General features: G+C 45.6%; 1 protein-coding gene across 2 annotated transcripts in view; it reads right to left on the bottom strand.

Moving 5' to 3' along the window:
* LOC138669575 (potassium voltage-gated channel subfamily A member 3-like) overlaps positions 1-13396 on the bottom strand; it is a 143431-nt gene extending 130035 nt beyond the window's left edge. The window contains exons 1-2 of one of the 2 annotated variants that reach the window (XM_069756144.1): positions 10626-13396; positions 4269-4874 (exon numbers count right to left, since the gene is read on the bottom strand). In XM_069756144.1, coding sequence (XP_069612245.1) covers positions 11689-13263 — 1575 coding nt within the window. In that variant the 5' untranslated portion in view covers positions 13264-13396 and the 3' untranslated portion in view covers positions 4269-4874; positions 10626-11688. Of the gene's footprint in view, positions 1-4268; positions 4875-10625 lie in introns of those variants that run through there. The other variant, XM_069756142.1, reaches the window with a different exon arrangement.
* Between the last annotated feature and the right edge of the window lie 406 nt (positions 13397-13802).

Below are 13802 nucleotides of genomic sequence, written 5' to 3'. Positions count from 1 at the left end.
CTGATTCAGCGACGGGCACAGTATCGACGTAGATGTCATAATGGTTGCCATGGCGACGATGATGTCATAAAGGTTGCCTCGACCAATCAGCGACAGGCACAGTGTGCCGCGAATTCTGGAATCATCATTGTCCATATACTACGGGGACATGCATATTCTAGAATACCCGATGCGTTAGAATCGGGCCACAATCTAGTATATATATATATATATATATATGTATATATATATATATATATATATATATTCTCCCTCATTACAAATAAATGTAAAAATAAACAGTTGGTATTACTACATCCATAAAAGTCCAGGATATATCAAAGTCTACAATAATTAACCCCTGCTACAACAGAAAAATAATCGATATTCCAGAATTGCTGTTTCACTCACTTCAAAGTTGTTTGAGGGCTTTATTTAAGGGTTTAACCTGAAGTTTTCATTGGCAGATTTTAGTGGTAAATGTGATTTTTTTTTTTATCACTCTCTAATTTGTTTTTTTTTGTGAAGGGGGAGTTGAACAAAAATTGGCGATTCTTTTCTAGGTGTTTCTTTTATGGCATTATAAGGGAGTATAACAGATGTATAGGTCAGGAGGATTGCAACCATACCACATTTTTAAAACACAATTCTGGCATTTTGATTCTATTTTTCTTTAATTTTTGATTTTGGAAAAAGTGGAATGATTCAAAGTTTTATACATTATTCTTTTTATAATCATTTTCATTTTATTTTTAGTTCACCAATCACTAAATCACTTGGACAATATACTGCAACACTTCAGTATAGCAGTTTATAGCAACAATGACAATCTCCTTTGAAGCCTGGTCGCAGGCTGGGCTTCATAACAGTACTGAGAAGCTGGTGATGGGGAACTTTAGTTGGCATCGGCATGGTAATCTGTCATTACCACACAATCTCATTGCAGGGAAGCTGATGTGCTCCCACATACAGTCGAACCATTTAAATGACGCTGACAGCAATGGACAGAAGCATTCGGATAGTAACTGCTGTTAGAGGCAGGTGCTGGCTGTACAACACAGCTGGCACTAGCCAGTTCTTGAGCCCCTTTTATAGACCTGCATCCAACATACCATTACGTCTTATTTCCGGCAGGGGTTAAAACATTGAAAACACAATGAGAGAACAAGAGAGCATGTGCCTGATTCACACTGACTTTGATTTCTGACAGACAGCATTATGGTTGATGAGTAACAGTTCTGAGAGTTGAGAAATAAACGCTAGCAATTTTAATAGGCCTCAATCAGACATCAGTTTTTCCTTACGTGCAAGAAGGGACTGATTATTTTTATCAGAGTGGGGTCAAATTTTGATCAGCTTGTGGACAGTGTCATCTTTTTTTCTCGTACGTGGAGCAAAAAAAAATAAGTTTCTCAACCTTCTCCTATGTCACAGTCTATTAAAGTCAGATCACACTCTGATGTGGATGTCATCCGAGAGTGGTTCAATTTGTTCACGGACCCAGACTTGCAAAATCACAGAAATGTGAATGGCCACATAGAGCATCACACATACGAGTGATATCCACGAAAATCACACATAGAACTCATACAGGAAAATCAGGAGCTTTAATGAGCCCTAAAGTTTACAAGAAGCTTACAAATAGTAGTGCAGGACTAATGCTAAGCATTTACACAGTCCCACTATCATTATTGTCCAAATAAAATAGCTCCAAGCGATAGCTGCCCAGAGCAAACTAACTTTTAGGATGGTTATCAGATAAATTTGGACTAGAACAAACAACTCTTCCGGTAATTTATCATTGATCCGGTAATTTATCATTGACTGTAATCCAGTTTCTTAGTAGAAAAAAAAGTTCTTTTCAGACGCTCCTAACAATTTTTAGAAAAGTGGGTCTTATAGACTGCATGTTTGGTGGTCTACGTCAGAGATCTAGACATGCTCCAATTTCATACGTAGTTCATGAGCTTTCATCCCATGAAGCGCAGCTAGAGGAGCACATCTACTATATAATTGTCTAAGGGTCACTTCCGTCTGTCTGTCTTTCTTTCTGTCATGGATATTCATTGGTCGCAGCCTCTGTCTGTCATGGAAATCCAAGTCGCTGATTGGTCGTGGCAAAACGCCCACGACCAATCAGCGACGGGCGCAGTCCGGCGGCAACATGGCCGCTCCTTCCTCCCCACAGTCAGTGTCCGCTCCATACTCCCCTCCAGTCAGTTCTCACACAGGGTTAATGGCAGCGCTAATGGACCACGTTATGCCGCGGTGTAACGCACTCCATTAATGCTGCTATTAACCCTGTGTGACCAACTTTTTACTATTGATGCTGCCTATGCAGCATCAATAGTAAAAAAATCTAATGTTAAAAATAATAAAAAAAATAAAAAATCATCATATACTCACCTTCCGGCGCCTTTCCCGCTCCTCGCGACGCTCCGGTGACCGGTCCATGCATTGCGATCTCGCGAGATGAAGACGTAGCGGTCTCGCGAGACCGTTACGTCACCATCTCGCGAGACCGCAATGCACTCTTGAGACCGGAGCGCGTGAGGAGCGTCGGTAAACGCTTCCTGGATCCAGGGGCCAACGGAAGGTGAGTATATAACCATTTTTTATTTTAAATCTTTTTTTTAACAGGGATATGATGCCCACATTGCTATATAATACGTGGGCTGTGCAATATAGTACGCGGACTGGGCAATATAGTACGCGGGCTGTGCAATATACTACGCGTGCTGGGCAATATACTACATGGGCTGTGCAATATACTACGTGGCTGGGCAATATACTACGTGGCTGTGCAATATACTACGTGGGCTGTGCAATATACTACGTGGGCTGTGCAATATACTACGTGGGCTGTGCAATATACTATGCTGGCTGTGCAATATACTACGTGGGCTGTGCAATATACTACGTGGCTGGGCAATATAGTACGTGGCTGGGCAATATAGTACGTGGCTGGGCAATATACTACGTGGCTGGGCAATATACTATGTGGCTGGGCAATATACTACGTGGTTGGGCAATATACTACGTGACTGGGCAATATACTACGTGGTTGGGCAATATACTTCGTGGCTGGGCAATATACTACGTGGTTGGGCAATATACTTCGTGGCTGGGCAATATACTACATGAACATGCATATTCTAGAATACCTGATGCGTTAGAATCGGGCCACCATCTAGTACATAATAAGGGTACAGACTAAAATTGAGTCATCTCATTGTTTTATAATGAACAGCGGCAGAGTTGCACCTGTGTCCTCCGAAATCAGGACAGGTGAACAGCCGGTAGTACAAGACTACAGGACCACTCTCCCTCCTTCTAATACATTACAGCACACTAAAATGTATAGGAAGTTGCTATTTCTATTTTCATCTTTTAGAGAAACTTTTGGTAAGTAGGCAATTTGAAGACAATTACAAGGTTTCCATCTATAAATGTCACATTGGGTAATGGCTATGTAATAATAGAGCCGGAAGCCTCGAGGGAACTCACATATCCTGTGCCTGCTTTTCCTCAGCAGACAATAAGTCTTTTTTATCACATCCTATGGCTTTAATCAGAATACAAATTACGGTACTACAAACCTTGGTTAATAGCAGAAATAGGATTTTTTTCACAGCTGTTTGCTCGACTGTAGCATCATTCCAGAAGCCATTTCAACAACAGAAGTATTTGTAAGAATTACTATACTTATGTCTTTAAATATTATACAATATTATAAGGATTTCTAGAAAAAAACATTAAGCTTCAGTGCCATATCTCTAAGGGTTATATTAGCCAATCCAGCCTGCACATGTCCTGCAGTGACGACATGTTGAATATACACACCTGACCACTGCAGACAGTCACCGATGTTAAAGGGACACTGTCACCTGGATTTGGAGGGAACAATCTTCAGCCATGGAGGCGGGGTTTTGGGGTGTTTGATTCACCCTTTCCTTACCCGCTGGCTGCATGCTGGCTGCAATATTGGATTGAAGTTCATTCTCTGTCCTCCATAGTACACGCCTGCGCTGTGCAAGATTGCCTTGTGCAGGCGTGTACTACAGAGGACAGAGAATGAACTTCAATCCAATATTGCAGCCAGCATGCAGCCAGCGGGTAAGGAAAGGGTGAATCAAACACCCAAAAACCCCGCCTCCATGGCTGAAGATTGTTCCCTCCAAATCCAGGTGACAGTGTCCCTTTAAGTTTTATGCCACACATGCATATACGACCACTGGGAACAGTGACTGGCAGCAGCAATCATATGCATATTATGTGCAAGTTATTCCTACAAAGTTAAGAAGACCCCCCAGGCACTATGGATGTGGCAGCGCTGGAGAGAAAGGAGTGTGATTCACCAGGTGAGTAATGATCAGATCTTTGTTTCATTGGCAGAATATCCCTTTAATAAATAGTACGTAAAACTATGAGGGTGAAGCTGATTCACACATTCTACAACGTATAGACCTTTCATTCTGGACATCAGAGGAGATTCAAAATTATAGACTTCATCAATATGATCACAAAAAATGATGGCTATTTCCCTTTTACAGCAATTAGTTTGCATTTAAAGGGGTTGTCCAAGTTTTGTTCACTTTTTTAAGGCATAGATGTTTTTCAAATGAAGGCACTCCCATGGATCCAGTGCAGGCCCCTCTGGAGGTCTGTTGCAGTTCCAAAAGCATGTGGGGGTCAAAAGGACTACTGAATTCTGCACTTAGCTTCAAGGGTCAGGTAATTGGATGGAGCGCATCACTGGATCTTTCTTTGAGGATGTGCTCCTCTAGCCTCCTGACTGCTGTAGTCAATATCAGGTTTCAGGGGTCCTGTTGACATTTGAACCCCGCAGATATCACTTCCGGCTCAGACTTCCAGAGCAGCCGTTGGTAAATTCACTGCAGTGAAGAAAGGTGAGTATACCTCTGTTTATTAGGTTAACATGATACATACCTAAAAATTGTTTTACAGTTTTGGAAAATCTATTTAAAGGCAACCAGTCGCCACAAAAATGAAATCTAATTTGCACTCACCCTGTTATAGAACAGGGGGAGTGGAACTATATATATATATATAGTTTTGTGAGAAAATATTCATTATAAGGCAAAGTTCGCACAGCAGTATTTTGGTCAGTACTTTACATCTATATTTGTAAGCCAAAACAAGTGGATTAAAAATGCAGAAGTGGTGCACGTTTCGATTATACTTTTCCTCTGTATAACACGGGCGACTATCACATCATAATGCTCGGACTGGCAGTTGGCGTTCCTGACCAGAAGATGACAGCGGTATAGAAGTTCATGCTGTTACACTCGGGTCAGGAGAGCCTAAGGCCAGTCCGAGCATTGAGATGCGATAGTTCATGTTATATGGCATCTGATGGCACAATAATTGTTCCATACTGATGTGTGAACATAGCTTTACCCTTTTTTCCATCATTTCAAGCTTGCTCTCTCTGGAATTTTCGGTCTAATAGGAGGTTTTAGCAGTGACTGACAGATTTTTTTTTGTATAAGTGTGCATACAGAGATAGCTGTCAATCACTAATAAAACCACTTACTAGCCAGAAAGTCCTAGAAAGACCAGAGTATTAAATGATTTGGGCCCCCTTCACACATCCATATGTGTATGTGCCTTGGGGTCATCCTTGATTCCGAGCTTTCATTCACCCCCCACATCCGATCACTGGCTCGCTCTTCTTATCTGCACCTCAAAAACATTTCTAGAATTCACCCTTTTCTTACTTTCGACTCTGCAAAAACTCTTTCTGTTTCACTTATTCATTCTCGTCTGGACTATTGTAACTCTCTACTAATCGGCCTCCCTCTTACCAAACTCTCCCCGCTCCAATCTGTCCTGAATGCTGCAGCCAGGATCATATTCCTCACCAACCGTTACACCGATGCCTCTACCTTGTGCCAGTCATTACACTGGCTACCCATCCACTCAAGAATCCAGTACAAAACTACTACCCTCATCCACAAAGCACTCCATGGCTCAGCACCATCCTACATCTCCTCTCTGGTCTGTTTACCACCCTATCCGTGCCCTCCGCACCACTAATGACCTCAGGTTAGCATCCTCAATAATCAGAACCTCCCACTCCCGTCTCCAAGACTTTACACGTGCTGCGCCGATTCTTTGGAATGCACTACCTAGGTTAATACGATTAATCCCCAATCCCCACAGTTTTAAGCGTGCCCTAAAAACTCATTTGTGCAGACTGGCCTACCGCCTCAATGCATTAACCTAACTATCCCTGCGTGGCCTATTAAAAAAAAACAAAAAAAAAAACACAACATAATCAGGTTCCTCGCATCATGTTCTCATACACTTTATGCAGTTAATAGCCCTCTGTGTCTGTACTGTTACATACTTAGGCAGTTAACTGGTTCATGCAGCTTTACATGAACACCCGAGCCTTACACTATGGCTGGTCCGAATAACCAAAGCAATTGTTACCATCCACCTCTCGTGTCTCCCCTTTTCCTCATAGTTTGTAAGCTTGCAAGCAGGACCCTCATTCCTCTTGGTATCTGTTTTGAACTGTGATCTCTGTTATGCTGTAATGTCTATTGTCTGTACAAGTCCCCTTTATAAGTTGTAAAGCGCTGCGGAATATGTTGGCGCTATATAAATAAAAATTATTATTATTATTATTATTATGTGTTCTATCCATGCTTGTCACGGATACAACATGTACCCATTATAATCTACGGAGCTATTCACAGGACCATTATTCTTCATGGATCGTGTATCCGTGCAAAACTCACAGAGACATGTCAGTTTTTCTCCGCTTTCACAGATGAAAAGGACCAATTCAAGTCTGTGGGTCTATGAAAAACACGTAGAGCACACGGATGGCATCAGTGTTCAGTCCGTGTGCTGTCCGTATTTATCATTGCAAACAATAGATTTTAATTTATTTTTTCACCCATCCTTGAAAAGCAGACACCGATGGTAAAAAACTGACACACAATGGCACACTGATCCAAAGCACTGATGGTAACAGGACCACTTTGAAAGTATGCGTTTGAACACGAAAGTGTGAAGTGAATGAGGCCAAAAACACACTATATATATTAGTACAGACCAAAAGTTTGGACACACCTCATTTAAAGATTTTTCTGTATTTTCATGTCTATGAAAATTGTATATTCACACTGACGGCATCAAAACTATGACTTAACACCCCATCACTCTCCTTCTTGGTCAAATAGCCCTTACACAGCCTGGAGGGGTGTTTGAGGTCATTGTCCTGTTGAAAAATAAATGATGGTCCAACTAAACGCAAACCTGATGGAATAGCATGCCGCTGCAAGATGCTGTGGTAGCCATGCTGGTTCAGTATGCCTTCAATTTTGAATAAATCCCAAACAGTGTCACCAGCAAAGCACCCCCACACCATCAGACCTCCTCCATGCTTCACGGTGGGAACCAGGCATGTAGCGTCCATCCGTTCACTTTTTCTGCGTTGCATAAAGACACGGTGGTTGGAACCAAAGATTTCAAATTTGGACTCATCAGACCATGTCCATTCCTCGTGTTCTTTAGCCCAAACAAGTCTTTTCTGCTTGTTGCCTGTCCTTAGCAGTGGTTTCCTAGCAGCTTTTTTACCATGAAGACCTGCTGCACAAAGTCTCCTCTTAACAGTTATTGTAGAGATGTGTCTGCTGCTAACTCTGTGTGGCATTGACCTGGTCTCTAATCTGAGCTGCTGTTAATCTGCGATTTCTGAGGCTGGTGACTCGGATAAACTTATCCTCAGAAGCAGAGGTGACTCTTGGTCTTCCTTTCCTGGGGCGGTAAACATGTGAGCCAGTTTCTTTGTAGCGCTTGATGGTTTTTGCAACTGCACTTGGGGACACTTTCAAAGTTTTCCCAATTTTTCGGATGGACTGACCTGACCTACATTTCTTAAAGTAATGATGGCCACTCGTTTTTCTTTACTTAGCTGTTTTTTTCTTGCCATAATACAAATTCTAACAGTCTATTCAGTAGGACTATCAGCTGTGTATCCACCAGACTTCTGCTCAACACAACTGATGGTCCCAATCCCATTTATAAGGCAAGAAATCCCACTTATTAAACCTGACAGAGCACAACTGTGAAGTGAAAACCATTCCCAGTGACTACCTCTTGAAGCTCATCAAGAGAATGCCAAGAGTGTGCAAAGCAGTCATCAAAGCAAAAGGTGGCTACTTTGAAGACCCTAGAATATAAGACATAATTTCAGTTGTTTCACACTTTTTTGTTAAGTATATAACTCCACATGTGTTAATTCATAGTTTTGATGCCTGCAGTGTGAATGTACAATTTTCATAGTCATGAAAATACAGAAAAATCTTTAAATGAGAAGGTGTGTCCAAAGTTTTGGTCTGTACTGTATATATATATTTACTCAGCTCTTTCTGCACTATAATATGATGCCCGCAGAATGGACTGTATTTTCATGACATATTCCATTTAAGGCAATGCATGAATTAAATTTGAAAGACAATTTTCCATAATGAAAACATCTCTTCATGGCTGCTCATCAGGGGCACTAAATGACCGTCGATTGGTGAATTTTTCCCTATGGTCAGTTGTTAAGGCTGGGTTCCCATTGCGTTATGGGAACGCGCTTAACGGACAGCGTTGCACGGCACGTTAGCGCGCCCATTCACGGCAATGGGAACGCGCAGCACTAGCGTGTGCCATGTTAGGCACGCGCTAGCGACGCGCCGGTGTTTCCTGGCGCTCCGCGGAAGCTGCTCGCAGCGTCCGAGGCGCGCCCGCGGTCCGTTCCCCGCTCTCGCAGATCGGGGATCTGCGAGAGCGGGGACGTTACCGCGACCCCAGGACGCAGCCCCATTAAAAACATTGCGTTAGCGCAACCCGCTAGCGCTAAACGGGTTGCACTAACGCAATGTGACCCTAGCCTTACACAGGCAGAGTGATGGATGTGCACAGAGGGATCTGTAACTGTAGCACAAAAGGCTGCCTTAATCCTCGAGTCTTGTTTACACAGGATTTAGCACTGCTGAAAACGATGATCTTTTGCACTGCTCAGAGGATATTTCTTACCTGATGAACAAGCGTTTTTGGCAGCCTGTTTCCATGGAAAGATTATTGTGAAATGAGTGTTCTTAAAGAAGCACTCTCATTAACTTTTTTCGTAAACCTAAGTAAAAGTGCAGTGTAGGGTCAGTGTGCTAATATACGGACAGATTTCCGTCTTGTGGGGTATCCAGCAGTGCTCTGTTCCTCTTTTAATTCACATAATGGCAACTCAGACTCTCCAAATCACAGTGCTCTGTGGAAGTGGCATTTACAATGTAAGTCTATGGAACAACAGAACGAGACTCCACGAGTCTACGTTCAGATTAGCGTTTCCCGACGCTGCGTCGGGAAACGCAGCGGCGACGCACGCGTCATGCGCCCCTATGTTTTACATGGGGGACGCATGCGTTTTTCTTGTTGCGTTTTCCGACACGTGCGTCGTTTTTGACGCTAGCGTCGGACGCAAGAAAATGCAACAAGTTGCATTTTTCTTGCGTCCGATTTCGTCAAAAAAACGACGCACACGTCGCAAAACGCAGCGTTTTTGCGTGCGTTTGCACGCGTTTTTTCGTGCGTCGTCGACGCAGCGGCGCGCAACGCTAATCTGAACGTAGCCTAAGATTACACTATAAAAGAGACTTCCGGCTCTATGTGCGAGAGCAGTGTGATCTGGAGAGTGGATTGCTGTCCTGTAACTCAGGAGAGAAGCGAAACAGCACTGGATACTGGAGGGAATGGCAGTGAGTATATAAAAACGTTGACTGACACTTACACAGGTTTAGGGGGGGGAAGGTTAATGGGAGTGCTCCTTCAAGAACACTTACTCGTGCACGATAACCTTTCAGCGCAAATGTACCCTAACCCACCGCCAGTCACCTCATTCCTCCTTGCAGACCTCTGGTGTATCTGCCTGGAGAAAAGAATAGGAAGTTAAAATTCAATATTCCCAATTCTTTCCCTCACATCACCTGTTGGGAGAGAGTCGGGAGGCCCCCATACAAAAGAGATGGTCTACTATCAGAAATAACACTGCATGTTGTGCTACAATGCCATTAAAAGTGCCAGAACTGTGCCTGGCATGTGAATAGTCTATCACATCAACCCCATCCATCACTTACCCATTTGTTAAATTATTACCATACACCAAGTCTTTTTGAACACTTGAGAGTAAAATAAGATGTCACCTATGGTGATGACATGCTGATCGGTGGGTGTCCCACCAGATGACAGATTGAGGAGCTTTTATCCCAGCATTCGGACCCCCCATGATTAACAAGGTAATAAGTAAACCTGGCAAGTCACATGGGCAAAAGCGCAGCATTATAAAACCTCAAAGTAGAACACATGTGATATTTATATGTCACATAAACGAGTAACATACCTGAAAATACGCTTATGAGCCTACTGGTAAGGAATCAGATCATAATTACCCATCTCACAACCTATATGTATATAAACAGATCTACCTTATCCTACTATGTATCTCTCACCACCATGGTCTGACATCTCCACCAGTCTGGAATACAAGTTATACATGACTACATGTTATGTCTACAAGCAGATGTGTGCGTCCATCCGTGTTAGCCACTACACATTCGTGAACTCACCGTTCTCAGGTTCGATCACTCCCCTTGATGAAGGGGTCTGCGGCCAGGTTACATTTCTAGAGTTGGTTACTTCCAGCCCCTTCTTCTCTTTGTAAGGCTTGTTCATTACTGTAGTCATGTAAGTGCTGATTTGTTTCTATTCCTAAAGTGCTTTTCTTCTAATGCTACAATTTATTTTTGTCTGAATGGGAGAGGAGGGCTGTATTTCCCATCCCGACCCATGATATGATGGAGGACCACCAATGTGTTCTTTGCTTACACCCTCACCTCTCTTGGAATCATCAGGGTGCCAGTCACAGTGTGGGGTTGGATTGGTTCTCCAGATTCCAGGTGAGCATCAACTCTTCATACCTACTCTGCAAATCTCACTGGGATTAACTTTCTCTGAGCATTTTCCCAACAGCAGCGTCTGTGTTAAGTTGGAACCATCTGGATGGTTGGTATGGAAACAGGGATGCCATGACAACTGGGTTTCTCAGGAAACCTATGTTGCTATGGAAACTGCATCACTGGGTCAGAATTAGTAACTTCCGATGAAAAGCAAGTCCAGCAGTTTAATCTTCTTCTGACATGTAGACTGTCACAGCATAACAACAGCCACAGCGCGGGGGGCAGCTCCAGCCATAAGTCTTGGCACTGCTATGGAATGGGAACACTTGTTGCAGTTTTGGATGCTGCTTACGTCTAGGTTATCTATCAGCAGCTGACTTCTAGTGGTCACCGCCTGTCAATGGACTAGTATCAGACAAGGAAGGATTGTGTCCTTACACTAAGTGCGATGATAGTAAATCCCAAAAGAAGAAAGGTGCCAAATTGAGGTATAATGATCCAAAACAAGCATGTCTGAGGTTACTATAAGCAGCACTTCCGAAGGGTGAACAGGTAGCTAGCCTCTCACCCCAAAATAATCAGGATAAAGAAATGTGCAGGCTCCGCGGGTCAGCCCCTCTGTGATATCCTAGAGCTTCTTCCCAGAAAATGAACACTAAAAAGTGGGACAGGCTGATGTCGATGGTAGTGACATTTCTAGTGTTGGACACATCCATGACCCCTACACGACTTATTACACATCTGTAAAGATCTTCTTGATATTGACACAGTTTGGATTATTGGTGGTACAGTTGGCAGTCTTAAAGCCGGGCTGTGTGAAGGGTCCAGGACTCACCCCTTCTTCTATGACCATGTACTCAGATTTGCTCAGGGTGGAATTACTGCGGGTCTTTTTAAGGTCCTCGTTAGAGGACAAGTGCTGGCAGCTGCCCACATGGAGGTACTGGGCTTGTTCTTCTCCTTCAGTCTCCCTGTGATAGAAGTAGTTGAAGTTGGAGACTATGACAGGCACTGGCAGGGCTATGGTGAGCACACCGGCAATGGCACACAAAGAGCCCACTATTTTACCCCCTATGGTGACTGGGTGCATATCCCCGTACCCTACAGTAGTCATAGTGACCACTGCCCACCAGAAGGCGTCTGGGATGCTGTTGAACCCTGAAGATGGGTCATCAGCCTCAGCAAAGTACACAGCACTGGAGAACAAGATGACTCCGATGAAGAGGAAGAAAATGAGCAGTCCCAGCTCCCTCATACTGGCCTTGAGGGTCTGACCCAAAATCTGGAGCCCCTTGGAATGTCTGGAAAGCTTGAAGATCCGAAAGACTCTGACCAAGCGTATCACCCTCAGGATGGCCAAGGACATGGCCTGCTGCCCATTGCCCTGGCGCTCAGCAAGCTCGGTGCCCAGGGTGATGAAGTAAGGGATGATGGCCACGATGTCTATGATGTTCATGATGTTCTTGGAGAAGGTGGCTTTGCTCGGGCAGGCGAAGAACCTGACCAAGAGCTCAAAGGAGAACCAGATGATACATAGAGTCTCCACCACAAAGAAGGGGTCGGTGAAGGAGCTGGAGAGGTAGGGGCCAGTGCCATTCCCAGCTGGCAGCACCGGCCCATTGTACTCCTTGTCGTCCCGGAACTCGGGCAAAGTCTCCAGGCAGAAGATGACGATGGAGATGAGGATGACCAGCACGGACACAATGGCGATGCCCCGGGCAGGACCCGAGCTCTCCGGGTACTCGAACAGCAGCCACACCTGTCTCTGGAAGTCATTGGCGGGCAGTGGGCGCTCCTCTTCCCGGATGAAGCCCTCGTCCTCGCGGAACTTCTCCATGGCCTCCTCGCCCAGCTGGTAGAAGCGGATCTCCTCCGAGAAGATGTCGATGGGCACGTTGACGGGTCGGCGGATCCGGCCCCCGGACTGGTAGTAGTACAGGATGGCATCGAAGCTCGGACGGTTCCTGTCAAAGAAGTACTCGTTCCTCAGGGGGTCGAAGTAGCGCATCCTCTTCTTGGGGTCGCCCAGCAGCGTGTCCGGGAACTGGGCTAAAGTTTTCAGCTGCGTCTCGAAGCGCAGCCCGGAGATGTTGACGACCACCCGCTCGCAGCACTCGTGCTCGTCCTGCTCGTAGGTCTCGGAGGAGCGGAGCCCCGGCAGCGCCGCCGCCTCCTCCAGGAGGTTGTCACACGCCACCACCGTCATGACCTCCTGCTCGCCGTCCGTGTAGCCCGGGTTCACGATGTTGGTGCGGTGCCTGGTGGAGGACGGCGGAGGCGAGTGCAGGAGGCTGAGGTGCTCGTCCATAAAGCTGAGCGGAGCAGGGGAAGCGGCGGCCTCCTCCTTCAGCCCTCCGAAAGAGCCGGCGGCTGCCCTCCCCGCTCCCCCTGTTGCCTCAGCCGCCGTCACCCCCGAGCTGGCCCGGTCCGTGGTCTCTAAAGTCTCCAGCCCTGGCAGCCGGCTCTCCGGTTATATAGGCTTCCCGCCTTCTCCTCACCTTTAGCCACGCCCACGGTAAGCCCCGCCCACAGAGAGCCGCCGCTGGCGCCCAGCGACCACCTGATGCTGACCTGCGCGGCGGCTGCTAGTGTGGTACTACAAGCGTCAGCGTGCCCTGCTCCCACTCGTGCTGCACACAGAGGGATATACCAAAAGCGCAGCGGCTCCATCAGCCCCACACACGGCGGAATGTGACAGACCAGGCGCAGCCATTGTACAGCCGGCTGCTCCCCACAGAATGTGTGCCTGCCCGCGGAGTCAGTGCCGGCATTGCCTCCTCACACAGCGCCGCAGCACATGGGGGTCTTGGGGAGCAGTGGTCCGGGGGCTTATATGGACACATACAC

The sequence above is a fragment of the Ranitomeya imitator genome, chromosome 3, assembly GCF_032444005.1.
Source record: "Ranitomeya imitator isolate aRanImi1 chromosome 3, aRanImi1.pri, whole genome shotgun sequence".
Classification (NCBI taxonomy): domain Eukaryota; kingdom Metazoa; phylum Chordata; class Amphibia; order Anura; family Dendrobatidae; genus Ranitomeya; species Ranitomeya imitator.
Note: the sequence above shows the minus strand (reverse complement) of the source record. Positions and strands in the feature narration are given on the sequence as shown.